Below are 27,464 nucleotides of genomic sequence, written 5' to 3' on the forward strand. Positions count from 1 at the left end.
GGCGAGGTCGGGTGGGGGGATTGGCGAGGTCGGGTGGGGGGATTGGCGAGGTCGGGTGGGGGGATTGGCGAGGTCGGGTGGGGGGATTGGCGAGGTCGGGTGGGGGGATTGGCGAGGTCGGGTGGGGGGATTGGCGAGGTCGGGTGGGGGGATTGGCGAGGTCGGGTGGGGGGATTGGCGAGGTCGGGTGGGGGATTGGCGAGGTCGGGTGGGGGGATTGGCGAGGTCGGGTGGGGGGATTGGCGAGGTCGGGTGGGGGGATTGGCGAGGTCGGGTGGGGGGATTGGCGAGGTCGGGGGGGGGATTGGCGAGGTGGGTGGGGGGGATTGGCGAGGTCGGGTGGGGGGATTGGCGAGGGTCGGGTGGGGGGATTGGCGAGGTCGGGTGGGGGATTGGCGAGGTCGGGTGGGGGGATTGGCGAGGTCGGGTGGGGGGATTGGCGAGGTCGGGTGGGGGGATTGGCGAGGTCGGGTGGGGGGATTGGCGAGGTCGGGTGGGGGGATTGGCGAGGTCGGGTGGGGGGATTGGCGAGGTCGGGTGGGGGGATTGGCGAGGTCGGGTGGGGGGACTGGCGAGGTCGGGTGGGGGGACGGGCGAGGGCGCGAGGTCGGGTGGGGGACTGGCGAGGTCGGGTGGGGGGATTGGCGAGGTCGGGTGGGGGATTGGCGAGGTCGGGTGGGGGGATTGGCGAGGTCGGGTGGGGGGATTGGCGAGGTCGGGTGGGGGGATTGGCGAGGTCGGGTGGGGGGATTGGCGAGGTCGGGTGGGGGGATTGGCGAGGTCGGGTGGGGGGATTGGCGAGGTCGGGTGGGGGGATTGGCGAGGTCGGGTGGGGGGATTGGCGAGGTCGGGTGGGGGGATTGGCGAGGTCGGGTGGGGGGATTGGCGAGGTCGGGTGGGGGGATTGGCGAGGTCGGGTGGGGGATTGGCGAGGTCGGGTGGGGGGATTGGCGAGGTCGGGTGGGGGGATTGGCCGAGGTCGGGTGGGGGGATTGGCGAGGTCGGGTGGGGGGATTGGCGAGGTCGGGTGGGGGGATTGGCGAGGTCGGGTGGGGGGATTGGCGAGGTCGGGTGGGGGGATTGGCGAGGTCGGGTGGGGGGATTGGCGAGGTCGGGTGGGGGGACTGGCGAGGTCGGGTGGGGGGACTGGCGAGGTGGGTGGGGGGATTGGCGAGGTCGGGTGGGGGGATTGGCGAGGTCGGGTGGGGGGATTGGCGAGGTCGGGTGGGGGGATTGGCGAGGTCGGGTGGGGGGATTGGCGAGGTCGGGGTGGGGGATTGGCGAGGTCGGGTGGGGGGATTGGCGAGGTCGGGTGGGGGGATTGGCGAGGTCGGGTGGGGGGATTGGCGAGGTCGGGTGGGGGGATTGGCGAGGTCGGGTGGGGGGATTGGCGAGGTCGGGTGGGGGGATTGGCGAGGTCGGGTGGGGATTGGCGAGGTCGGGTGGGGGGATTGGCGAGGTCGGGTGGGGGGATTGGCGGATTGGCGAGGTCGGGTGGGGGGATTGGCGAGGTCGGGTGGGGGGATTGGCGAGGTCGGGTGGGGGGATTGGCGAGGTCGGGTGGGGGGATTGGCGAGGTCGGGTGGGGGGACTGGCGAGGTCGGGTGGGGGGACTGGCGAGGGCGCGAGGGTCGGGTGGGGGGACTGGCGAGGTCGGGTGGGGGGATTGGCGAGGTCGGGTGGGGGGATTGGCGAGGTCGGGTGGGGGGATTGGCGAGGTCGGGTGGGGGGATTGGCGAGGTCGGGTGGGGGGATTGGCGAGGTCGGGTGGGGGGATTGGCGAGGTCGGGTGGGGGGATTGGCGAGGTCGGGTGGGGGGATTGGCGAGGTCGGGTGGGGGGATTGGCGAGGTCGGGTGGGGGGATTGGCGAGGTCGGGTGGGGGATTGGCGAGGTCGGGTGGGGGGATTGGCGAGGTCGGGTGGGGGGACTGGCGAGGTCGGGTGGGGGGACTGGCGAGGTCGGGTCGGGGGACAGCACAGGTCGGGAGGGGGGACAGCGGAGGTCGGGTGGGGGGACTGGGGAGGGCGGGGGGGGGGACTGGCGAGGTCGGGTGGGGGGGACTGGCGAGGGCGCGAGGTCGGGTGGGGGGACTGGCGAGGACGCGAGGTCGGGTGAGGGGATTGGCGATGGGGGGGGGGGGTGATTGGCGATGGGGGGGAGGGGACTGGCGAGGTCGGGTGGGGGGACTGGCGAGGTCGGGTGGGGGGACTGGCGAGGTCGGGTGGGGGGACTGGCGAGGTCGGGTGGGGGGACTGGCGAGGTCGGGTGGGGGGACTGGCGAGGTCGGGTGGGGGGACTGGCGAGGTCGGGGGGGGGGACGGGCGAGGTCGGGTGGGGGGACGGGCGAGGTCGGGTGGGGGGACATGGGAGGTCGGGTGGGGGGACTGGCGAGGTCGGGTGGGGGGACTGGCGAGGTCGGGTGGGGGGGACTGGCGAGGGCGCGAGGTCGGGTGGGGGGACTGGCGAGGGCGCGAGGTCGGGTGGGGGGACTGGCGAGGGCGCGAGGTCGGGTGGGGGGACTGGCGAGGGCGCGAGGTCGGGTGGGGGGACTGGCGAGGGCGCGAGGTCGGGTGGGGGGACTGGCGAGGGCGCGAGGTCGGGTGGGGGGACTGGCGAGGTCGAGTGGGGGGACTGGCGAGGTCGAGTGGGGGGGACTGGCGAGGGCGCGGGGTCGGGGGGGGGGACTGGCGAGGGCGCGAGGTCAGGTGGGGGGGACTGGCGAGGGCGCGAGGTCAGGTGGGGGGGACTGGCGAGGGCGCGAGGTCAGGTGGGGGGACTGGCGAGGGCGCGAGGTCGGGTGGGGGGACTGGCGAGGGCGCGAGGTCGGGTGGGGGGACTGGCGAGGGCGCGAGGTCGGGTGGGGGACTGGCGAGGGCGCGAGGCGGGGGGGATAGAAGAGAGGGAGCGAGGAAAGGGGGGCAGTGGTAAAGGCACGAGGGGAGGGGGCGAGGGGAGTGGTGAGGGGGAGTGGTGAGGGGGAGTGGCGAGGGGGAGTGGCGAGGGGGAGTGGCGAGGGGGAGTGGCGAGGGGGAGTGGCGAGGGGGAGTGGCGAGGGCGAGTGGCGAGGGCGAGTGGCGAGGGCGAGTGGCGAGGGCGAGTGGCGAGGGCGAGTGGCGAGGGGCGTGGCGAGGGGGAGTGGCGAGGGAGAGTGGCGAGGGGAGTGGCGAGGGGAGTGGCGAGGGTGAGTGGCGAGGGTGAGTGGCGAGGGGGAGTGGCGAGGGGGAGTGGCGAGGGGGAGTGGCGAGGGGGAGTGGCGAGGGGGAGTGGCGAGGGGGAGTGGCGAGGGGGAGTGGCGAGGGGGTGAGGTGGGGAAGGGAGAGGATAGTGGCGAGGGGTGGAGAGAGGACAGTGGCGAGGGGGAAGGGAGAGGACTGTGGTGTGGGGTTCTGGAGAGGACAGTGGCGAGGGGGAAGGGAGAGGACAGTGGCGAGGGGGAAGGGAGAGGACAGTGGCGAGGGGAAGGGAGAGGACAGTGGCGAGGGGGAAGGGAGAGGACAGTGGCGAGGGGGAAGGGAGAGTACAGTCCCGTCGGGTGCTGCAGTGGACAGTGGCGAGGGGGAAGGGAGAGGACAGTGGCGAGGGGGAAGGGAGAGGACAGTGGCGAGGGGGAAGGGAGAGGACAGTGGCGAGGGGGAAGGGAGAGGACAGTGGCGAGGGGGAAGGGAGAGGACAGTGGCGAGGGGGAAGGGAGAGGACAGTGGCGAGGGGGAAGGGAGAGGACAGTGGCGAGGCGGCAGGGAGGGGGAAGTGGCGAGGGGGAAGGGAGAGGACAGTGGCGAGGGGGAAGGGAGAGGACAGTGGCGAGGGGGAAGGGAGAGGACAGTGGCGAGGGGGAAGGGAGAGGACAGTGGCGAGGGGGAAGGGAGAGAGGACAGTGGCGAGGGGGAAGGGAGAGGACAGTGGCGAGGGGGAAGGGAGAGGACAGTGGCGAGGGGGAAGGGAGAGGACAGTGGCGAGGGGGAAGGGAGAGGACAGTGGCGAGGGGGAAGGGAGAGGACAGTGGCGAGGGGGAAGGGAGAGGACAGTGGCGAGGGGGAAGGGAGAGGACAGTGGCGAGGGGGAAGGGAGAGGACAGTGGCGAGGGGGAAGGGAGAGGACAGTGGCGAGGGGGAAGGGATGAGGACAGTGGCGAGGGGGAAGGGAGAGGACAGTGGCGAGGGGGAAGGGAGAGGACAGTGGCGAGGGGGAAGGGAGAGGACAGTGGCGAGGGGGAAGGGAGAGGACAGTGGCGAGGGGGAAGGGAGAGGACAGTGGCGAGGGGGAAGGGAGAGGACAGTGGCGAGGGGGAAGGGAGAGGACAGTGGCGAGGGGGAAGGGAGAGGACAGTGGCGAGGGGGAAGGGAGAGGACAGTGGCGAGGGGGAAGGGAGAGGACAGTGGCGAGGGGGAAGGGAGAGGACAGTGGCGAGGGGGAAGGGAGAGGACAGTGGCGAGGGGAAGGGAGAGGACAGTGGCGAGGGGGAAGGGAGAGGACAGTGGCGAGGGGGAAGGGAGAGGACAGTGGCGAGGGGGAAGGGAGAGGACAGTGGCGAGGGGGAAGGGAGAGGACAGTGGCGAGGGGGAAGGGAGAGGACAGTGGCGAGGGGGAAGGGAGAGGACAGTGGCGAGGGGGAAGGGAGAGGACAGTGGCGAGGGGGAAGGGAGAGGACAGTGGCGAGGGGGAAGGGAGAGGACAGTGGCGAGGGGGAAGGGAGAGGACAGTGGCGAGGGGGAAGGGAGAGGACAGTGGCGAGGGGGAAGGGAGAGGACAGTGGCGAGGGGAAGGGAGAGCACAGTGGCGAGGGGATGGGAGAGCACAGTGGCGAGGGGATGGGAGAGCACAGTGGCGAGGGGATGGGAGAGCACAGTGGCGAGGGGATGGGAGAGGACAGTGGCGAGGGGGAGGGGAGAGGACAGTGGCGAGGGGAAGGGAGAGCACAGTGGCGAGGGGAAGGGAGAGCACAGTGGCGAGGGGAAGGGAGAGCACAGTGGCGAGGGGAAGGGAGAGCACAGTGGCGAGGGGAAGGGAGAGCACAGTGGCGAGGGGAAGGGAGAGCACAGTGGCGAGGGGAAGGGAGAGCACAGTGGCGAGGGGAAGGGAGAGCACAGTGGCGAGGGGAAGGGAGAGCACAGTGGCGAGGGGAAGGGAGAGGACAGTGGCGAGGGGAAGGGAGAGGACAGTGGCGAGGGGTGGGGAGAGGACAGTGGCGAGGGGTGGGGAGAGGACAGTGGCGAGGGGTGGGGAGAGGACAGTGGCGAGGGGAAGGGAGAGGACAGTGGCGAGGGGAAGGGAGAGCACAGTGGCGAAGGGAAGGGAGAGCACAGTGGCGAGGGGAAGGGAGAGCACAGTGGCGAGGGGAAGGGAGAGCACAGTGGCGAGGGGAAGGGAGAGGACAGTGGCGAGGGGAAGGGAGAGCACAGTGGCGAGGGGAAGGGAGAGGACAGTGGCGAGGGGAAGGGAGAGGACAGTGGCGAGGGGAAGGGAGAGGACAGTGGCGAGGGGAAGGGAGAGGACAGTGGCGAGGGGAAGGGAGAGGACAGTGGCGAGGGGAAGGGAGAGGACAGTGGCGAGGGGAAGGGAGAGGACAGTGGCGAGGGGAAGGGAGAGGACAGTGGCGAGGGGAAGGGAGAGGACAGTGGCGAGGGGAAGGGAGAGGACAGTGGCGAGGGCGCGAGGGGGGGGGACAGTGGCGAAGGCACGAGGGGGGGGGGAGGACAGTGGCGAAGGCACGAGGGGGGGGAGGACAGTGGCGAAGGCACGAAGGGGGTGGAGGACAGTGGCGAAGGCACGAAGGGGGTGGAGGACAGTGGCGAAGGCACGAAGGGGGTGGAGGACAGTGGCGAAGGCACGAAGGGGGTGGAGGACAGTGGCGAAGGCGCGAGGGGGGGGGAGGATAGTGGCGAAGGCACGAAGGGGGGGGAGGACAGTGGCGAAGGCGCGAGGGGGGAGGACAGTGGCGAAGGCTCGAGGGGGGGAGGACAGTGGCGAAGGCTCGAGGGGGGGAGGACAGTGGCGAAGGCTCGAGGGGGGGAGTACAGTGACGAGGGCGCGAGGGATGGGGACAACAGTGGCGAAGGCTCGAAAGGTAGGGGGGGCAGTGGCGAAGGCGCGAGGGGGGGAGGACAGTGGCGAAGGCGCGAGGGGGGGAGGACAGTGGCGAAGGCACGAGGGGGGGAGGACAGTGGCGAAGGCGCGAGGGGGGGGGAAGACAGTGGCGAAGGCGCGAGGGGAGGGGAAGACAGTGGCGAAGGCGGGAGGGGGGGGGAGGACAGTGGCGAAGGCGGGAGGGGGGGAGGACAGTGGCGAAGGCGCGAGGGGGGGAGGACAGTGGCGAAGGCGCGAGGACAGTGGCGAAGGCGCGAGGACAGTGGCGAAGGCGCGAGGGGGGTGAGAGGACAGTGGCGAAGGCGCAGAGGGGGTGGAGGACAGTGGCGAAGGCGCGAGGGGGGGAGGACAGTGGCGAAGGCGCGAGGGGGGGAGGACAGTGGCGAAGGCGCGAGGGGGGGAGGACAGTGGCGAAGGCGCGAGGGGGGGAGGACAGTGGCGAAGGCGCGAGGGGGGGAGGACAGTGGCGAAGGCGCGAGGGGGGGAGGACAGTGGCGAAGGCGCGAGGGGGGGAGGACAGTGGCGAAGGCGCGAGGGGGGGAGGACAGTGTCGAAGGCGCGAGGGGGGGGAGAAAAGTGGCGAAGGCGCGAGGGGGGGAGGACAATGGCGAAGGCGCGAGGGGGGGGAGGACAGTGGCGAAGGCTCGAGGGGGGAGGACAGTGGCGAAGGCTCGAGGGGGGGAGGACAGTGCCGAAGGCACGAGGGGGGGAGGCCAGTGGCGAAGGCTCGAGGGGGGGAGGACAGTGGCGAAGGCGCGAGGGGGGGGGAGGACAGTGGCGAAGGCGCGAGGAGGGGGAGGACAGTGGCGAAGGCGCGAGGGGGGGGGTGACAGTTGCGGAGGCGCGGGGGGGGGGGAGGACCTGGCGAAGGCGCGAGGGGGGGGAGGACAGTGGCGAAGGCGCGAGGGGGGGGGAGTACACTGGCGAAGGCGCGAGGGGGGGAGGACAGTGGCGAAGGCGTGAGGGGGGGAGGACAGTGGCGAAGGCGCGAGGAGGGGGGGACAGTGGCGAGGGGGGGAGGACAGTGGCGAAGGCGCGCGGGGGGGAAGGGAGAGGACAGTGGCGAGGGGGAAGGGAGAGGACAGTGGCGAGGGGAAGGGAGAGCACAGTGGCGAGAAGTGGGGAGAGGACAGTGGCGAGGAGTGGGGAGAGGACAGTGGCGAGGAGTGGGGAGAGGACAGTGGCGAGGAGTGGGGAGAGGACAGTGGCGAGGAGTGGGGAGAGGACAGTGGCGAGGAGTGGGGCGAGGACAGTGGCGAGGAGTGGGGAGAGGACAGTGGCGAGGGGAGGGGAGAGGACAGTGGCGAGGGGGTGGGGAGAGGACAGTGGCGAGGGGGTGGGGAGAGGACAGTGGCGAGGGGGTGGGGAGAGGACAGTGGCGAGGGGTGGGGAGAGGACAGTGGCGAGGGGGAAGGGAGAGGACAGTGGCGAGGGGGAAGGGAGAGGACAGTGGCGAGGGGGAAGGGAGAGGACAGTGGCGAGGGGGAAGGGAGAGGACAGTGGCGAGGGGGTGGGGAGAGGACAGTGGCGAGGGGGTGCGGGAGAGGACAGTGGCGAGGGGGAAGGGAGAGGACAGTGGCGAGGGGGAAGGGAGAGGACAGTGGCGATCGGGACGGGAGAGGACAGTGGCGAGGGGGAAGGGAGAGGACAGTGGCGAGGGGGAAGGGAGAGGACAGTGGCGAGGGGGAAGGGAGAGGACAGTGGCGAGGGGGAAGGGAGAGGACAGTGGCGAGTGGGAAGGGAGAAGAGGAAGAGTGGCGAGTGGGAAGGGAGAAGAGGAAGAGTGGCGAGTGGGAAGGGAGAAGAGGAAGAGTGGCGAGTGGGAAGGGAGAGGACAGTGGCGAGGAGATGGGAGAGCACAGTGGCGAGGGGGAAGGGATAGGACAGTGGCGAGGGGGAAGGGAGAGGACAGTGGCGAGGGGGAGGGGAGTGGGACAGTGGCGAGGGGGAAGGGAGAGGACAGTGGCGAGGGGGAAGGGAGAGCACAGTGGCGAGGGGATGGGAGAGGGACAGTGGCGAGGGGGAAGGGAGAGGACAGTGGCGAAGGGGGAAGGGAAGGAAGGGGACAGTGGCGAGGGCGCGGCGAAGGGAGAGGACAGTGGCGAGGGGGAAGGGAGAGAAAAGTGGCGAGGGGGAAGGGAGAGGACATGGCGAGGGAGAAGGGAGAGGACAGTGGCGAAGGCGAGCAGGGGGAAGACAGTGGCGAGGGAGAAGGGAGAGGACAGTGGCGAGGGGAAGGGAGAGCACAGTGGCGAGGGGAAGGGAGAGCACAGTGGCGAGGGGAAGGGAGAGGACAGTGGCGAGGGGAAGGGAGAGGACAGTGGCGAGGAGTGGGGAGAGGACAGTGGCGAGGAGTGGGGAGAGGACAGTGGCGAGGAGTGGGGAGAGGACAGTGGCGAGGAGTGGGGAGAGGACAGTGGCGAGGAGTGGGGAGAGGACAGTGGCGAGGAGTGGGGAGAGGACAGTGGCGAGGGGGAAGGGAGAGGACAGTGGCGAGGGGGAAGGGAGAGGACAGTGGCGAGGGGAAGGGAGAGAGACCAGTGGCGAGGGGGAAGGGAGAGGACAGTGCCGAGAGCGCGGGCGGGAAGGGAGAGGACAGTGGCGAGGGGGAAGGGAGAGGACAGTGGCGAGGGGGAAGGGGGAGGACAGTGGCGAGGGGGGAGGGAGAGGACAGTGGCGAGGGGGGAAGGGAGGAGGACAGTGGCGAGGGCGCGAGGGGGGGACAGTGGTGAAGGCACGAGGGGGGGAGTACAGTGGCGAAGGCACGAGGGGGGGGAGAACAGTGGCGAAGGCACGAGGGGGGGGGAGTACAGTGGCGAAGGCACGGGGGGGGAGTACAGTGGCGAAGGCACAAGGGGGGGGAGGACAGTGGCGAAGGCACGAAGGGGGGGGGGGACTGGCGAAGGCGCGAAGGGGGGGAGGACAGTGGCGAAGGCACGAGGGGGGGGAGGACAATTGCGAAGGCACGAGGGGGGGAGGACAGTGGCGAAGGCACGAAGGGGGGGAGGACAGTGGCGAAGGCACGAGGGGGGGGAGGACAGTGGCGAAGGCACGAGGGGGGGGAGGACAGTGGCGAAGGCACGAGGGGGGGGGGAGGACAGTGGCGAAGGCCCGAAGGGGGGGGGAGGACAATGGTGAGGGCGCGAGGGGGGGGAGGACAGTGGCGAAGGCGCGAGGGAGGGGGAGAACAGTGGCGAAGGCTCGAAAGGTAGGGGGGGCAGTGGCGAAGGCGCGAGGGAGGGAGGACAGTGGCGAAGGCGCGAGGGGGGGAGGACAGTGGCGAAGGCGCGAGGGGGGGAGGACAGTGGCGAAGGCGCGAGGGGGGGAGGACAGTGGAGAAGGCGCGAGGGGGGGAGGACAGTGGCGAAGGCGCGAGGGGGGGAGGACAGTGGCGAAGGCGAGAGCGGGAGAGCACACTGGCGAACGCGCGACCGGGGGAGCACACTGGCGAAGCCGCGAGGGGGGGAGGACAGGGGCGAGGGCGCGAGGGGGGGAGGACAGTGGCGAAGGCGCGGAGGGGGGGAGGGACAGTGGCGAAGGCGCGAGGGGGGGTGGACAGTGGTGAAGGCGCGAGGGGGGGGAGGACAATGGCGAAGGCGCGAGGCGGGGAGAACAGTGGCGAAGGCGCGCGCGAGGGGGGGAGGTCAGTGGCGAAGGCGCGAGGGGGGGACAGTGGCGAGGCGGGGAGCCCCGTGGCGAAGGCGCGAGGAGGGGAGGACAGTGGCGAAGGCGCGAGGGGGGGAGGACAGTGGCGAAGGCGCGAGGAGGGGAGGACAGTGGTGAAGGCGCGAGGGGGAGGACAGTGGCGAAGGCGCGAGGGGGGGGGAAGACAGTGGCGAAGGCGCGAGGGGGGGGAGGAAAGTGGCGAAGGCGCGAGGCGGGGGAAGACAGTGGCGAAGGCGCGAGGCGGGGGAGGACAGTGGCGAAGGCGCGAGGCGGGGGAGGACAGTGGCGAAGGCGCGAGGGGGGGGAGGACAGTGGCGAAGGCGCGAGGGGGGGGAGGACAGTGGCGAAGGCGCGAGGGGGGGGGGACAGTGGCGAAGGCTCGAAAGGGGGGGGGCATTAATTTTTTTTTGGCCTTATCAGCCAAGCGCCGGAGCCCTCAGGTCATTCATCTCATTTCTATCGTTTTTTCTTAACGAGTTGGTTATAACTGGAAAATATTTTCACTCGTTTGAATGCATTCCTACATTTTATTAAAGAGAAAGTCGTGAAGCTATAGTAAAATTAACTTTCACAACACTTTCGTTCTCATACACAATTGTCAATAGAACTACTCGCCTATAATATCAAACTGTTAGCCCTCCGTTCATTCGAGAAACTGGGACATTCCACTAAAATATGGTTTACATTTAAAATTACTTGGCATGTGGAGCAGAGAGGAACCTGCCTTTCTGACCCATTTGCCATCATATGTTTGTGGGTCAAGTGCGTATGATCTATACGTAGGAGAATGATATTACTGGACATTCTGTCCATGAATATGACGCCAAATGAAGACTGAAAGCCTAGTAGATACGAGTTTAAGATTAAATTTGTCCAGTGGAGCCGACGCTGCTCTTTGGAGTAACGCCTAATACAATTTTTAACGAGTTGAAAGGCGGTGATCTAAACACAAAGAACAGTTGGAGTTTTTTTCACTAAAGTACATATAGGCCTGGTAGTGAGGAATATAAAGGAAAGGGAGGCTTTTTGGATAGATTTAAAAGAGTGCATAGAGGGTTTAGGGAGAAATGTCACTGCAGTGGTATTGGGAGATCTCTGCGCTAGGGTAGGAGACGAGCCAATAGACAGATTGGTCGGGATATGTGGAATTCTAGAAAAATATCGTAGTGGAGAGTTGGTGATGTGTCTAGAAAGGGTCGATAACAAATGGTGTTTAGGAAGAATGTGTTTAGCTCACTGCCCTTCCACCCATTTGTCTTCCATACTTCAAAATTTTTTAATGTCTGAGTGGGACATTGACTTGTCACATGAGCTAGGCCAAGTTGCTGCCTTAGCAGGAACATCAGCAAGCTCGTTCCCTTGGATTCCTACATGTGCGGGAACCCAACAAAACTGAATCGTTACTTTCTTCCTGGTGGCCAGAGGAACTAGCCAGTCTTGAATTTCACGGACAATGTTTTTTTTTCTAAAAAAAAAAGTACCTTTTGATGTTATTATACTCGTACAATCTGTATAAATCACAAACTTCTTACTGGCAGGATTATTGAAAATCTAAATTAGGGCATTAAGAACTGCTAGTCGATCTGTAGAGAAAATGGAAAATTGAAAAGCTAACCTTTTTTGATAGAGGACCGAGGGATTATCGCTGAGTTCTTGACCCGTCCGTAAAAACACTCACTGAATCATTATGCTTACTCATATGTTCTAAATTTTTACTTTTTAATTCAGTTGGTGAACAAGTCTTCTTGGCGCCCCAAATTGAGCACGTACTGACCACAAGTCTACACAAAGGAAATTTGTGTTGGTACATTTCCTCCCCTGTGGTATAGGGGAGAAAGAATACTGGCACCAAATGTTCCCACTTCAATCGTAAAAGGCGAAAAAAAACAGGGTCTGGGAGTTTTCCAATCAGAACACTAAGGTTTGGGTTTTTGATGTGCGTGGATATGGTACAGATGAGAGTAAAAGGGAAGAGATTGGCAGTATGTTTTCGAGAAGAAAGATGGGCGTGTTGGCATTGAGTGAAACCAAATTGAAAGGGAGGGGAGAGTGAGTTGGGGAGAGTTTGAGTTTGGGAGTAGTTGAGAGGGTGTCAGGAGTGAAGAGATGAGGGAGAGAAGGTATGGCTATACTAGAAAATGAAGAGATAGGTAAGCGTGTGGACTAGAAAGAGGCTTCTTTAAGGTTAATATGGATGAAAGTGAAACTGGGAAGGGAGATGTGGGTCTTTGTAAGTGCATATAGGCCTAGTAGCGAGAGAAATATAAAGGAAAGGGAGGCTTTTTGGATAGATTTAAAAGAGTGCAAAGAGGGTTTAGGGAGAAATATCAATGTAGTGGTATTGGGAGATCTCTGTGCTAGGGTAGGAGACGAACCAATAGATTGGTCGGGAAACGTGGAATTCCAGGAAAAAATCGATCGCAGTGGAGAGTTGGTGATGTGTCTAGAAAGGGTCGATAGCAAATGGTGTTTAGGAAGAAAGTCGAGCATAAGTATACATGGGAGAAGGTGGTGGGTGGATGGATGGGTGGTAGATAGGGCTTTAATGGACTATATAGGGGTAACCAGGAAAAGATTAGGAAGATTTCTGAATTTACATGTTTTTAGGGGAGAGTGGGGAATATCAGAACATTTGAGCGGAAGGTTAAGATGAGAGTGGAGGATAGATGGAGAAAGAAGGACAAAGTAGGAAGGTGCTTAGAATATATATATTTTTTTTAACGAGAAAGAAAAAGAGTACAAGAAGAACCTGAGAGAAGAGTGGGAGGGAGTGAAGGATCGAGTAAAACTAGGAGTGAAGGAGGAATGGGGGCGCTTCAAGGAGGAAGCCCTCAGGTGTGTAAAGATGATGTGTGGAACAAGGAGGACGGAAGGAAACCGAAGGAAGTGTAGCGAGTGGCGGGATGAATCAAAGAAGGTTGTAGAATGTAGAAGAAGCGAGCATTCACAGATCGGTTGCAAAATAGGACGAGAGAATTATACGAATGGTACAAAGAAAAGAGAAAGCACAAGACAAAGGAGGCAAAAAAGAAAGATGTGAAATGGGGTAGGAGTATGACAATTTTGAAAGTAATGAAAATATGTTTTTGGAAAGAAATTAAGAGAGGAAAGGGAAGTGAACCAAGTAGAGAGGAAGGGGAGGCGAATAAAGTAGACAGTAAAAGGTGTTGATGGAGAGATAAAGGAAGAGGTGGCAGTAAGAGGATGATGGGCAGAGTATTTTAAATATTTTTTAAGTGTGAAGGAGGATAGAGGGGGAAAGGTAGTTGCAGTGGGAAGCACTAAGAAAATGACAGTGATGAATAAGAAAGACGGAGGAGATAAGAGTAAAAGACGAGGTGAAAGCATTTATCAGAATAACGAGTCCAGGTAAGGCTCCTGGGTTAGATGGGTGTCATGCGAGTGTCAAAAGAGATGGGGAGGACAGTGGCGAGGGGAGATCTTAAAAGGGCCCAAGAATCTCTATCATCCACTATGGGGTTTGGTGTATCCAGTCATCGGAACTCAAGGGAACTATTATTACCCAAATATTTACTCCTGCTTCATTTTGCAAATATTCTTTACACTTACTTGAGGCTGTGTTGACACACATTTCTGAGGATGGTACCGCTGTTGAAGTTGCAGTTTCAGCTGGAAAATGCTCTCTGCGTACTGGTAACCGAGCAGTGTCTCCAGCAATGGTGGAGTGTCCATATCCAGACGACCGTCATCGTCAACGTCGTGCTCCAAGAGCGACTCTGCACCTAGAGATGATCGTCTCCCATTTTTGTCGTATTCTTTTGGAGAATCCTGTAAAAGAACCAGTTTCAGCTACACATTTCGAAGCTATAAGAACATGCAAGTCAAGCTCGTTCAGCTGATTTGTGCAATTTTAAGGCATACAGGATCTCTTCACCAAACGCTACCGAGCGTGGTCGACGAGAACGTTGACCCTACCCCTTCCGCACCCTAAAAAGCGAGATTAGATTTTTCGCAAAATATCCAGTTTCACACACAGTTGAAAATAGGAGGAATACATCTACGTAAAGTAATTTTCTGTGGCAAAAAGCTTCCTGGAAGTGCACACCACAGACGCTCTCGAGATGCACACCGGACGGACATCGTTCTTGCGAGCGTACACCTGACGGACAGACGCGAGCGTACACCTGACGGACAGATGCGAGCGCACACCAGACAGACGGGAGCGCACACTTGACGGACAGACGCGCTCGCGATCTCACACCACACAGACGCACGAGAGCACAGGCTCACCCACAATGCTACCCGGACAAGAAACAACTGCTTCAGTCTTTTAATAAAATTAAACCAGGGGTTTATTTTTTTTAAGTGCACACCCAAACGATATAGCAATAGAAAATTAAACATTGTAAATTATTATACGTAATTTTTTGTCTGAAATAAAAGCAAATACACTGCCGAAAGGAGCTGCGACGGTAGGTTTGAGACGCCATGTTGTCTGTCCAGTCCCGTTAACGTCATTCTGATGCTTACGTTGTGTACCGAGTGTTCTCCCACACCAAGTGACCTCACATTTTTTAAGCAGTGCTACGGAGCTAAGCTTCAAGCTTTTCTTGAAGCTATGAAACTACACAGTGTAGTCCGATCGGATGACGACGACCTTAACTTTTAGCGTTACAGGTACAGGCTTACCAAATACAGGTTAGGCCAAGTTAGACCAATTCACCATAATTTCTTCCACTTCCACATCTATCAAAACAAAGATGGCGTCTCAAGCACTCGTCGCGACACTGTTCGTTAGTGTATCGCTTTTAGCAACTTTGTTATTGATTTCAGCCAAGAAAAACGTGTACTACATTATTGTATTACTTACAAAATCAATACTTAATCTTATATTGCTATATAGTTTATGTTTGCACTTTAAAAATTTACGAGTACGTGAATTGAAGCTTTCAGCCGAGAACATGATGCATCACAATCTGCTTTAAAAAAAATCACTAGTAAACACCCTTTTTTACTTGTTTACTTGTTTATTTGACTTTCAGATTTGTTTTTATTTCAATGTTATCTTATACTCGTACATTCTTACTACCTATCTAATCTTATTTGTCATACATTAAGTGGGATATGGGCTGGACAATGGATATTCTTATGGGCAGAATGATCTTCTGCCAGCATTGTTTGTCATTGCAACTAGTTACGCGGATAATCCTCTTGACATTAAAGAGTCCAGATGGCTTGAAACTGTACAAATTATGTTCACGAACAGAACATTCCAAGAATTGGTTTACTAATAGGGTGGTCGATGAATGGAATAAACTTAGTAACCATGTAGTAATCGCTGAAACTATCAGTTGTTTTAAAAATCGATTAGACAACTTTATGGATGGGGATGACAGGTGGTGATGGATACGGAGCTGCCTAGTGTAGGCCTTATGGTCTTTTGCAGTCTCCTTTATTCTTATGACCCTACAGCTGCAGACGATCCTCCAACCTACACATGTGGTACCAACCTTGCAATACCATACATTCCACTAAAATATCTACACTACCATCTTTAGTAAAAAGATTCCTCACATTCATCCATCCACAACCTCCCCTTATTCGTGAAGTTCCGCCTCACCCGCTCGTACAGCAATTTGTATATTTTTTGCATCTATATTACAACAACTTTTAGCAGCTTTTCGTGCAGAAATTAATATTAAGGGAAGGTGGAAAAGGTAATCCCCGCTACCCTCCATTTCGTATCATCCGCTCACATAGCAATTTGTACATTTTTTTGCATCTGTATTACAACAACTTTTCATGATAACGTTTTCCCCCTCAAATTAATATTAAGGAACGGTGAAAAAATATATTACCCGTAACTTTCCTAATATCTGCCACCTAAACAGTGTCATGGTTGTCCAGTGTGCAAGATGTACGGCTGTCCCTGCACGCATTTTTAGGTTAGGTGGGTTAGGGAGATTAGGTAGGTTAAATAAGTTAGGTTAGATAGGTTAGATAGGCTGGTTGGTTAGGTTAGATAGGCTGGTTGGTTAGGTTAGATAGGTTAGATAGATTGGTTGGTTAGGTTAGATAGGTTGGTTGGTTAGCTTAGGTTAGATAAGTTGGTTGGTTGGTTAGGTTAGATAGGTTGGTTGGTTAGGTTAGATATGTTGGTTGGTTAGGTTAATTTAGGTTAGACAGGTTGGTTGGTTAGGTTAATTTAGGTTAGACAGGTTGGTTGGTTAGGTTAATTTAGGTTAGACAGGTTGGTTGGTTAGGTTAATTTAGGTTAGACAGGTTGGTTGGTTAGGTTAGGTTAGACAGGTTGGTTGGTTAGGTTAGGTTAGGTTAGACAGGTTGGTTGGTTAGGTTAGGTTAGGTTAGACAGGTTGGTTGGTTAGGTTAGGTTAGACAGGTTGGTTGGTTAGGTTAGGTTAGACAGGTTGGTTGGTTAGGTTAGGTTAGGTTAGGTTAGACAGGTTGGTCGGTTAGGTTAGACAGGTTGGTTGGTTAGGTTAGGTTAGGTTAGACAGGTTGGTTGGTTAGGTTAGGTTAGACAGGTAGGTTGGTTGGTTGGTTAGGTTAGACAGGTAGGTTGGTTGGTTGGTTAGGTTAGACAGGTAGGTTGGTTGGTTGGTTAGGTTAGACAGGTAGGTTGGTTGGTTAGGTTAGACAGGTAGGTTGGTTGGTTGGTTAGGTTAGGTTAGACAGGTAGGTTGGTTGGTTGGTTAGGTTAGACAGGTAGGTTGGTTGGTTAGGTTAGACAGGTTGGTTGGTTGGTTGGTTAGGTTAGACAGGTAGGTTGGTTGGTTAGGTTAGACAGGTTGGTTGGTTGGTTAGGTTAGACAGGTTGGTTGATTGGGTAGGTTAGACAGGTTGGTTGATTGGGTAGGTTAGATAGGTTGGTTGATTGGTTAGGTTAGGTTGGTTGGTTGGTTAGGTTAGACAGGTTGGTTGGTTGGTTAGGTTAGACAGGTTGGTTGGTTGGTTAGGTTAGACAGGTTGGTTGGTTGGTTAGGTTAGACAGGTTGGTTGGTTGGTTAGGTTAGACAGGTAGGTTGGTTGGTTAGGTTAGACAGGTAGGTTGGTTGGTTGGTTAGGTTAGACAGGTTGGTTGGTTAGGTTAGGTTAGACAGGTTGGTTGGTTAGGTTAGGTTAGACAGGTTGGTTGGTTAGGTTAGGTTAGACAGGTTGGTTGGTTAGGTTAGGTTAGACAGGTTGGTTGGTTAGGTTAGGTTAGACAGGTTGGTTGGTTAGGTTAGACAGGTTGGTTGGTTGGTTAGGTTAGACAGGTTGGTTGGTTGGTTAGGTTAGACAGGTTGGTTGATTGGGTAGGTTAGACAGGTTGGTTGATTGGGTAGGTTAGATAGGTTGGTTGATTGGTTAGGTTAGGTTGGTTGATTGGTTAGGTTAGATAGGCTGGTTGGTTAGGTTAGATAGGTTGGTTGGTTAGGTTAGATAGGTTGGTTAGGTTAGATAGGTTGGTTGGTTAGGTTAGATAGGTTGGTTAGGTTAGATAGGTTGGTTGGTTAGGTTAGATAGGTTGGTTGGTTAGGTTAGATAGGTTGGTTGGTTAGGTTAGATAGGTTGGTTGGTTAGGTTAGATAGGTTGGTTGGTTAGGTTAGATAGGTTGGTTGGTTAGGTTAGATAGGTTGGTTGGTTGGTTAGATAGGTTGGTTGGTTAGGTTAGATAGGTTGGTTGGTTAGGTTAGATAGGTTGGTTGGTTGGTTAGGTTAGATAGGTTGGTTGGTTAGGTTAGATAGGTTGGTTGGTTAGGTTAGATAGGTTGGTTGGTTAGGTTAGATAGGTTGGTTGGTTAGGTTAGATAGGTTGGTTGGTTAGGTTAGATAGGTTGGTTGGTTAGGTTAGATAGGTTGGTTGGTTAGGTTAGATAGGTTGGATGGTTTGGTTAGATAGGTTGGTTGGTTAGATTGGTTGGTTAGGTTAGTCTGGTTGTCTTGTTGGTTTGTTTAGAGAGGTTTGTTGGTTGGTTAGGTTTGATTGGTTGGTTGGTTGGTTAGGTTAGATTGGTTGGTTGGTTGGTTTGATAGATAGGTTGGTTGGTTGGTTAGGTTAGATAGGTTGGTTGGTTAGGTTAGATAGGTTGGTTGGTTGGTTAGGTTAGACAGGTAGGTTGGTTGGTTGGTTGGTTAGGTTAGACAGGTTGGTTGGTTGGTTGGTTAGGTTAGACAGGTAGGTTGGTTGGTTAGGTTAGACAGGTTGGTTGATTGGGTAGGTTAGATAGGTTGGTTGATTGGTTAGGTTAGGTTGGTTGATTGGTTAGGTTAGATAGGCTGGTTGGTTGGTTGGTTAGGTTAGATAGATAGGTTGGTTGGTTGGTTGGTTAGGTTAGATAGGTTGGTTGGTTAGGTTAGATAGGTTGGTTGGTTGGTTAGGTTAGATAGGTTGGTTGGTTGGTTAGGTTAGATAGGTTGGTTGGTTGGTTAGGTTAGAAAGGTTGGTTGATTGGGTATGTTAGATAGGTTGGTTGATTGGTTAGGTTAGATAGGTTGGTGGAGTGGTGAGGTTAGATAGTCTGGTGGGTTGGTTGGTTAGGTTAGATAGATAGGTTGGTTGGTTGGTTGGTTAGGTTAGATAGGTTGGTTGGTTAGGTTAGATAGGTTGGTTGGTTAGGTTAGACAGGTTGGTTGGTTGGTTAGGTTAGACAGGTTGGTTGGTTGGTTAGGTTAGATAGGTTGGTTGGTTGGTTAGGTTAGATAGGTTGGTTGGTTGGTTAGGTTAGATAGGTTGGTTGGTTGGTTAGATAGATAGGTTGGTTGGTTGGTTAGGTTAGATAGGTTGGTTGGTTAGGTTAGATAGGTTGGTTGGTTGGTTAGGTTAGATAGGTTGGTTGGTTAGGTTAGATAGGTTGGTTGGTTAGGTTAGATAGGTTGGTTGGTTAGGTTAGATAGGTTGGTTGGTTAGGTTAGATAGGTTGGTTGGTTGGTTAGGTTAGATAGGTTGGTTGGTTAGGTTAGATAGGTTGGTTGGTTGGTTAGGTTAGACAGGTTGGTTGGTTGGTTAGGTTAGACAGGTTGGTTGGTTGGTTAGGTTAGATAGGTTGGTTGGTTGGTTAGGTTAGATAGGTTGGTTGGTTGGTTAGGTTAGATAGGTTGGTTGGTTGGTTAGATAGATAGGTTGGTTGGTTGGTTAGGTTAGATAGGTTGGTTGGTTAGGTTAGATAGGTTGGTTGGTTGGTTAGGTTAGATAGGTTGGTTGGTTGGTTAGGTTAGATAGGTTGGTTGGTTGGTTAGATAGATAGGTTGGTTGGTTGGTTAGGTTAGATAGGTTGGTTGGTTAGGTTAGATAGGTTGGTTGGTTAGGTTAGATAGGTTGGTTGGTTAGGTTAGATAGGTTGGTTGGTTAGATAGGTTGGTTGGTTGGGTAGGTTTGTTTGGTTTGTTAGGTTAGTTAGGTTGGTTGGTTAGGTTAGATAGGTTGGTTGGTTAGGTTAGGTTGGTTGGTTAGGTTAGATAGGTTGGTTGGTTAGGTTAGATAGGTTGGTTGGTTAGGTTAGATAGGTTGGTTGGTTAGGTTAGATAGGTTGGTTGGTTAGGTTAGATTGGTTGGTTAGGTTAGATTGGTTGGTTAGGTTATATTGGTTGGTTAAGTTAGATAGGTTGGTTAAGTTAGATAGGTTGGTTAGATAGGTTACATAGGTTAGGTTAGGTTAGGTTAGATAGGTTAGGTTAGGTTAGATAGGTTAGGTTAGGTTAGATAGGTTAGGTTAGGTTAGATAGGTTAGGTTAGATAGGTTAGGTTAGGTTAGATAGGTTAGGTTAGATAGGTTAGGTTAGATAGTTTAGGTAGGTTAGGCTACATAGGTAGGTTAGGTTAGATAAGTAAGGAAGGTTAAGTTAGATTAGGTTAAGTAGGTTAGGTTAGGTAGGTTAGGTAGGTTAGGTTAGGTAGGTTAGGTTAGGTAGGTTAGGTAGGTTAGGTAGGTAGGTAGGTAGGTAGGTAGGTAGGTTAGGTAGGTAGGTAGGTTAGGTAGGTAGGTTAGGTAGGTAGGTTAGGTAGGTAGGTTAGGTAGGTAGGTTAGGTAGGTAGGTTAGGTAGGTAGGTTAGGTAGGTAGGTTAGGTAGGTAGGTTAGGTTAGGTAGGTAGGTTAGGTAGGTAGGTTAGGTAGGTAGGTTAGGTAGGTAGGTTAGGTAGGTAGGTAGGTTAGGTAGGTAGGTAGGTTAGGTAGGTAGGTTAGGTAGGTAGGTAGGTTAGGTAGGTTAGGTAGGTAGGTAGGTAGGTTAGGTAGGTAGGTTAGGTAGGTAGGTAGGTAGGTTAGGTTAGGTAGGTAGGTAGGTAGGTAGGTTAGGTAGGTAGGTAGGTAGGTAGGTAGGTAGGTAGGTTAGGTAGGTAGGTTAGGTAGGTAGGTTAGGTAGGTAGGTTATGTAGGTAGGTAGGTTAGGTTAGGTAGGTTAGGTTAGGTAGGTTAGGTTAGGTAGGTTAGGTTAAGTAGGTTAAGTTAGATAGGATAGGTTAAGGTTAAATAGGTTAGGTTAGATAGGTTAGGTTAGATAGGTTAGGTTAGGTAGGTTAGGTTAGGTTAGGTTAGGTTAGTTTGTTAGGTTAGGTTAGATAGGTTAGGTTAGATAGGTTAGGTTTATTAGGTTAGGTTTGTTAGGTTAGGTTAGATAAGTTAGGTTTGATAGGTAGGTTAGGCTTGGATTGTTAGGTTAGGATTGTTAGGTTAGGTAGGTTAGGTTAGGTTAGATAAGTTAGGAAGGTTAGGTTAAAAAGGTTAGGTAGGTAGGTTAGGTTAGATAGGTTAGGTAGGTAGGTTAGGTTAGATAGGTTAGGTAGGTAGGTTAGATAAGATAGGTTAGGTTAGGTAGGTAGGTTAGATAAGATAGGTTAGGTAGGTAGGTTAGATAATTGTAATAATAATGGATGATGCTCAACAAAAATGGCGTTTAGGAGCCGGTTTGTGTGAAGTATTGTCACCATCCTTTAATATTAATTTAAACAAGAAACGTTACATTTTTTTTTTTTTAGGTTATGGTATAGATGCAAAAAATATACAAATTGCTGTGCGAGACTAAACTGTACAACTTCCAACCTTCCTACTGTGAAACATTTCTATTACAACAGCACTACAAAAAACTTGTCTCCCGCGGATAACGAATTCTGTATCCTTGTATGCATTCTCCTCCAACTAACAAATTCAAAACTTAACTGTGTTGATACAGTGTTGTCCATAAGAACATGAGGGTAAATTTTCGGAAGTGTTCGCCTAAGTGATTTAGTATTAGAAAATTAGATTGTCAATTATAATAATCCACGTAATACATTTCTTTTTTCTTGCGGAATTCAATAAAAAAAAAAGTTGCTAAGAGTGATACACTTACAAGCGTTGCCGCTGGGGCAGCTTGGGACGCCATCTTTGTTTTGATAAATGCGGTTGCCGAGTAAATTAAAGAATGATAAATTAGTCTCTTTTAACCTAACCTAACCAACCTAACCTTACCTGTATTTAGTAATGCGATACCTGTAAATCTATACATCAGGTTTGTCGTTTTCGTCGTCGTTGTCTTTAGGGATGTTTACGGCTGGTTTTTGGTATCGTATCTGCGGGGTGTACAGGGAGTTGCATAGCTTTAAAGAAATGCAAATCTCAGCTCTGTAGCAGTTTTGAAAATACATACCGTGCGAGGTACTGACAGAAGTACAAGAAATGCAAATCTCAGCTCCGTAGCACAGTTTTAAAAATGTATACCGTGCGGGTTACTGACGGAAGTACTGAGGGCGTATTCCAGAACCTATGGTGACAGCTTCGTTTGGCAGTGCATTTTCTTTTAGCGGGACTGGAAAGGCAACAGGACCTCTCGATCTTTTAGCATTTTTTTTTGTTATAGATTTCCGCCAAGAAAAACGTACATTACCGTGATGTATTATTATTTACAAAATTACCATTTAATTTTCCAATGCTCTCGCGCAAGTGTACATTTCCAAAAAAAATGCAGAAACTTCTTCCGCAGTAAGAGGGTTAAACGTCTCTATAGCCGGCAGATATTATTCAGCAGAGGTAACTACCACCTTGACAGCAAAACTAGTTTTGATGAACCCCATCCATACCGGGTAGGTCTCATCTACTTCGCTGTATCCAGAGTCGAGGTTTGGTCTAAATACGCGATTACTTATCAGCTCGTATTTAGTCTGCCTCTGTCCCTGTCCCCGTCCCCGCCTGTCCCCGTCCCTGCCTGCCCCCGTCCCCGTCCCTGCCTGCCCCCGTCCCCGTCCCTGCCTGCCCCCGTCCCCGTCCCTGCCTGCCCCCGTCCCCGTCCCTGCCTGCCTCCCTGCCTGTCCCCGTCCCTGCCTGTCCCCGTCCCCGCCTGTCCCCGTCCCCGCCTGCCCCCGTCCCCGTCCCCGTGCCCGTCCCCGCCTGCCCCCGTCCCCGTCCCCGTCCCCGTCCCCGCCTGCCCCCGTCCCCGTCCCCGTCCCCGTCCCCGCCTGCCCCCGTCCCCGTCCCCGTCCCCGTCCCCGCCTGCCCCTGTCTCCGTCCCCGTCCCCGGCCCCCGCCCCCGCCCCCGCCCCCGCCCCCGCCCCCCACCCCGCCCCCGTCCCCGTCCCCGTCCCCGTCCCCGTCCCCGTCCCCGTCCCCGTCCCGGTCCCGGTCCCGTTCCCCGTCCCCGTCCCCGTCCCCGTCCCCGTCCCCGTCCCCGTCCCCGTCCCCGTCCCCGTCCCCGTCCCCGTCCCCGTCCCCGTCCCCGTCCCCGGCCCCCGTCCCCGTCCCCGTCCCCGTCCCCGCCTGCCCCCGTCCCCGTCCCCGTCCCCGTCCCCGCCTGCCCCCGTCCCCGTCCCCGCCTGCCCCCGTCCCCGTCCCCGCCTGCCCCCGTCCCCGTCCCCGCCTGCCCCCGTCCCCGTCCCCGCCTGCCCCCGTCCCCGTCCCCGCCTGCCCCCGTCCCCGTCCCCGTCCCCGTCCCCGCCTGCCCCCGCCCCCGCCCCGGCCCCCGTCCCCGTCCCCGTCCCCGGCCCCGCCCCCGCCCCCGTCCCCGTCCCCGTCCCCGTCCCCGTCCCCGTCCCCGTCCCCGTCCCCGCCTGTCCCCGTCCCCGTCCCCGCCTGTCCCCGTCCCCGTCCCCGTCCCCGCCTGCCCCCGTCCCCGTCCCTGCCTGCCCCCGTCCCCGTCCCTGCCTGCCCCCGTCCCCGTCCCTGCCTGTCCCCGTCCCTGCCTGTCCCCGTCCCCGTCCCTGCCTGTCCCCGTCCCCGTCCCTGCCTGTCCCCGTCCCCGTCCCTGCCTGTCCCCGTCCCCGCCTGCCTGCGCCTGTCAGGACCATCCAGAGCTAGAATCCAGGGCTGATGGACAGCAAGGTCAAGGGACAAGATCTCGACATTGGACTGGCATAAGAGTCAGTGAACAAGTCATGGTCCTTTTAACAGGACACGATCAACGTTTAAAGTAGAAATATTTGGTCCCGTGTCCACTGCTATACTACCCGCCTATCCCGTGAGAGATGATGCGGACCTCTGCATCTCGTCCAGCTTGATAAGTCTGTACAGTCTTTTAAGGTACAAAAGAATAGAGTGTACAAACATGGCTGTGGCTGTGAATAAAATCGGATACAAATCGTCAGCCTGACCATACCGGGTACCACACTTCTAATACTCGCCGATATAGACGAGGATTGAGAAAACCCGAGGCTCCTTCATTACACCAGAAAACTTCTAATGTTCTCGAGTTGATTGGAAAATAATTTCCATCACGAATATTGGATATTTCCGAATTTTAGACTCCCAAATTGAGAACTTGCATCCGGCTTTTACCTGTCCATCAGATACGCAGCTTAAATATCTTGAATCAACTTAAAAGCGATTAATTCTCGTCAAGCGGAAGGGGGCATCATTACGAAGGGGGCGGGGTGGTAATGATGTAGGAAGGGGGATTAATTGGATCATCCCTTTAGGTACGGTAGAGCTAGCAAACTTCGTTCTAGGTATATCTATACAACACTGGTCGCCTCCCCTCACCTAAAGCCGGGTCCACACTTGTTGCATCATCCTTGCGTACCACCTAGTGATACGATACGGTGCAACAGGATATTGTACCCACTTGTTGCGTATCCGCCTGCTGTATAAGGATACACAACAAATGGGTAAAATGCCCTGTTGCACCGTATCGTAGCACTAGGTGGTACGCAAAGATGGTACGATACGTGGAAATGCAACAAGTGTGGACCCGGCTTTACAAAGGGGTGGCCAATCATTAGTTTGCATATTCCATTCAGCTAAGGACAAGTCACCATATTGAAGTGGACACTAACTGTTAAAGTGAGGGAATAATCGGTAAAATTTTACTTTCGACCATTGTTGGAATATAGCAATACAAAATTAAATAGTAATTTTGTTAATTAAAATGTATGAACGTAATATGCAATTTTGTGTGCGGAAATGAAAATAAAAAAAAGTTGCTAAAACAGATTTCTTAAGTAACGAAGTCGTGTACTACGAATGGTCCATGTTTGTTATGGTAGATTCCGACGTCGGAGAAATGAAAGGACGATAAATTTGTCTAAACTAAAGTAAACTAAACTAAACTAAACTAAAAACTAAACCAAACTAAACTAAACTAAACTAAACTAAACTAAACTAACCTAACCGGTAAAATGTTACTTTCGACCATTGGAGGAATATAGCCATACAAAAGCCGAGTGGTTGAAAAGCCCGCCAACGTCTCTCACGACGACGACGATGAGGACCAGCCGGACGATATCTAATTTGCAGGTAATGATTCATTAAACACAGGTTAGGTTAGGTTAGGTTAGGTTAGTTTAGTTTAGACAAATTTATCGTCCTTTCATTTCTCCGACGTCGGCATCTACCATAACAAACATGGCGTACCATTCGTCGTACACGACTTCGTTACTTAAGAAATCCGTTTTAGCAACTTTTTTATTTTCATTTCCGCACAAAATTGCATATTTCGTTCATGCATTTTAATTTACAAAATTACTATTTAATTTTGTATTGCTATATTCCTACAATGGTCGAAAGTAAAATTTTACCGAATAATCCTTAGGCCAGCGTTTCTCAACCTTAAGGTTCCCCGGAACCCTAAGGTTCCGCAAATTTTCCCCAAGGGTTCCGCGGGAACAAGCGAGATAATCTAATGCACTTTTGATATCTTATTTAATTTCATATACGTAATATAATTAAACACGCACGACATTTTTATTGTAACAATGTAATGCAGACATCCTTTCTAACCTATTATTACGATGAAAAAACTAGATATGGTACATTTTTTTTTTTTTTTTGTGCAGGGGTTCCTTGAGACATGCAATCGATTTTAAAGGTTACGCAAGGGTAAAAAGGTTGAAAAACGCTGCATTAGTCCATTATTACTCGCTCTATTGGCTTTATTCAGGTAAATGTCCAAGGATTTCGGTCAGCGCCTTAGTCGACAGTACCACCGCGCTTATGGGATCAAAGGGCATATCTACTTCGTTTACTACGATGATCTATGGCGTTATCACATTAGTCTACTTTTCCTCCAACCTCCAATTAATCGGCGGTATCGCCCACCCCTAGAACATTTTCCGCCGTGAAATTACTATGGCAAATTATTTTCTCAACAATTTACAAAGAATGTCATTTGATATGCCGGGGAGGGGGGGGGGGTTCTCTTCTAACATATAACCTTCCCGAAAACTTCTCAAAAAATCCGAGGAAAAAAATAGTCCAGTATGATAATGCCTCGAGATATTCCAACTCCAAAAATCTTTAGGCAGACAAGGGAGAGGCCTTGTGCATTTGGCACCTTACGCCCTCATTCAGAGATTAATTTACATAAATTTTATAATACTCACGGGGAGGTCGATCTCTATGCCGTCTTCGTCCACATCCATTCCGCTTAGTCCTCCGTCACCTTGGAGACGCTCTCTATCGTCTTCATCGTCTGCTGGTGGTGCAGCCGCCGGCGCCTCCATGTCCATGCAGCGCCCTCTATCTCTGTTGCTCGCCTCAGCCATTGCCACCACACTATCTCCAATGCTTTACGAAGGTACTCTCTTGGTCGCTTGTGTCAGTTCCCGAACTAGAATGTAGTTCGTGAATCTAGCCTACCGAACTAAAAATCTGATACTTAGTTCACCCAACTCGGATCAGGAGTTAGTCATGAACGGTTCTGTCAAAGCCAGGTCACTGATAATCCACATCTGGACTTTCTTGTTCAACCTTGTCACCTTTTGGACTCGCGCGGTCGGGCGGAGTTACGCTATTCTTTGCTTTCGTCCACAGGACACTTGCGAAGGGCGCATGTGTACGAAGGCTACACCTCAACTCAAAATTCGAGTACTTACAATTTACACTGTCAACGTAGCTATCGAGAACTTTCGCATCGCTATATCACTGATAATTTGAGTTAAAGGGACTGCTTGAAACGGACTGTGCAAAGATATCAAGTAAGTCTTGGCCTTCCTTTGACGTTGACTACGCGGACTGGGCCAACGGATAGGTGTGATTGGTTTGGAGGGCTGTCGCCAAATGACCACCAACAGCTGTCAAATATCGCCATATACTTACGTCAGACGAGATTATATCATCAATACCACTCTCCCACATTAACATTCACAATTACACTCCCGTTCAAATCAATCCAGATGCTAAACCAACGATATTAACTTTACTTTTTCATCTTGGGTGTTCAAAATATGCCAAATAAAATTTCCTTTGATCACAGACACTAACAACCAGACTGCGTGGTGCAAAGACTATAAAAGAAAGACAGGAAGGGTTCGTAAGGTGTTTAGCAAAAATATGTAGCCAGAATTAATGCCAAATACCGCTAGATTATTGGGGTTTTAACGCCATCTATTGAGCGGTTGAAAAATTAAAAATCGAAGCGATAGCTATTGTTGCCATTTTATTGTATTTTATATATTTTTAGAATTATATATTGATTGATATTTTCGGCCTTGTATATGATTATTATTTTAGTTCAATACTTTTTTTTTTTTTTACTTCATTTGTAACCATTACTGTGTAAATAGTATTTGCTTTCACATGCTTGACATTTGACAATATCTCGTATATATAATATCTTTCATACCTCTGAATTTTTCATAAAATATAAAGAAAAAATTATAATACACATACACACACACATATATATACTGTATATATATACATACGCACACACACATAATATATATATATATATATATATATATATATATATATATATATATAATTCTCTTATTTGATTTATATACATATGAATTTCTTTATCATTTGTCTTCATGGGTATTATATGTGGTAATATGGGCAAATGAAAGCTTAGGTTTTATTTCATAATTTTATTAATTCCAAAGAACACCTACCAGAACAATTTCTATTCTTATCACATTATCACATTTATGCCAAGAGTGTGAAGCAGGTCTATAAAACATCTATATAACTGTGGACTCAATTGTGGTACTAATATCTGTTGTTGCAATTTGACATATGTTGCTTACTTTTTATGGTTTACAGGTCTTATAGAATTATGCAATGCTAATAAATGGTCAGTACTAACCAAAGTTCTCATCCAATGAACTTGGCAAGTTTTCCATTTCAATTTGCTGGTGATGCAAAGTACTTGCAGTATCCAAGTGCAGGTCAATATCTGTAAAATAATATATGTGATGTTTTGTAGTTATAAACAGATAATGTATGTAAGGTATCTTATGCTCAGAATTTAGTTTGTAATTTCAAGTTGAAATATGTTTTGTGCAAATACAAAAATTAGCTAATGGCAATGAAAGAATATTCTAAATAATGTTCAACTTTAAAGTA

General features: G+C 53.5%; 1 protein-coding gene across 3 annotated transcripts in view; it reads right to left on the reverse strand.

The window, feature by feature from the left end:
• LOC143036470 (uncharacterized) overlaps window positions 1-26,404 on the reverse strand; it is a 47,896-nt gene extending 21,492 nt beyond the window's left edge. For 2 of the 3 annotated variants that reach the window (XR_012967359.1, XM_076203862.1), the window contains exons 1-2: window positions 25,499-26,404; window positions 13,323-13,541 (exon numbers count right to left, since the gene is read on the reverse strand). Coding sequence is in view for 2 of the 3 variants with exons in the window: in XM_076203862.1 (XP_076059977.1) it covers window positions 13,323-13,541; window positions 25,499-25,660 (381 nt within the window). In the remaining variant the exon portion in view is untranslated. The remainder of the gene's footprint in view (window positions 1-13,322; window positions 13,542-25,498) is intronic. The other variant, XM_076203863.1, reaches the window with a different exon arrangement.
• Window positions 26,405-27,464: the final 1,060 nt, after the last annotated feature.

This window comes from Oratosquilla oratoria, chromosome 20 (assembly GCF_046742065.1).
Source record: "Oratosquilla oratoria isolate Oo_2021 chromosome 20, ASM4674206v1, whole genome shotgun sequence".
NCBI classification, from domain to species: domain Eukaryota; kingdom Metazoa; phylum Arthropoda; class Malacostraca; order Stomatopoda; family Squillidae; genus Oratosquilla; species Oratosquilla oratoria.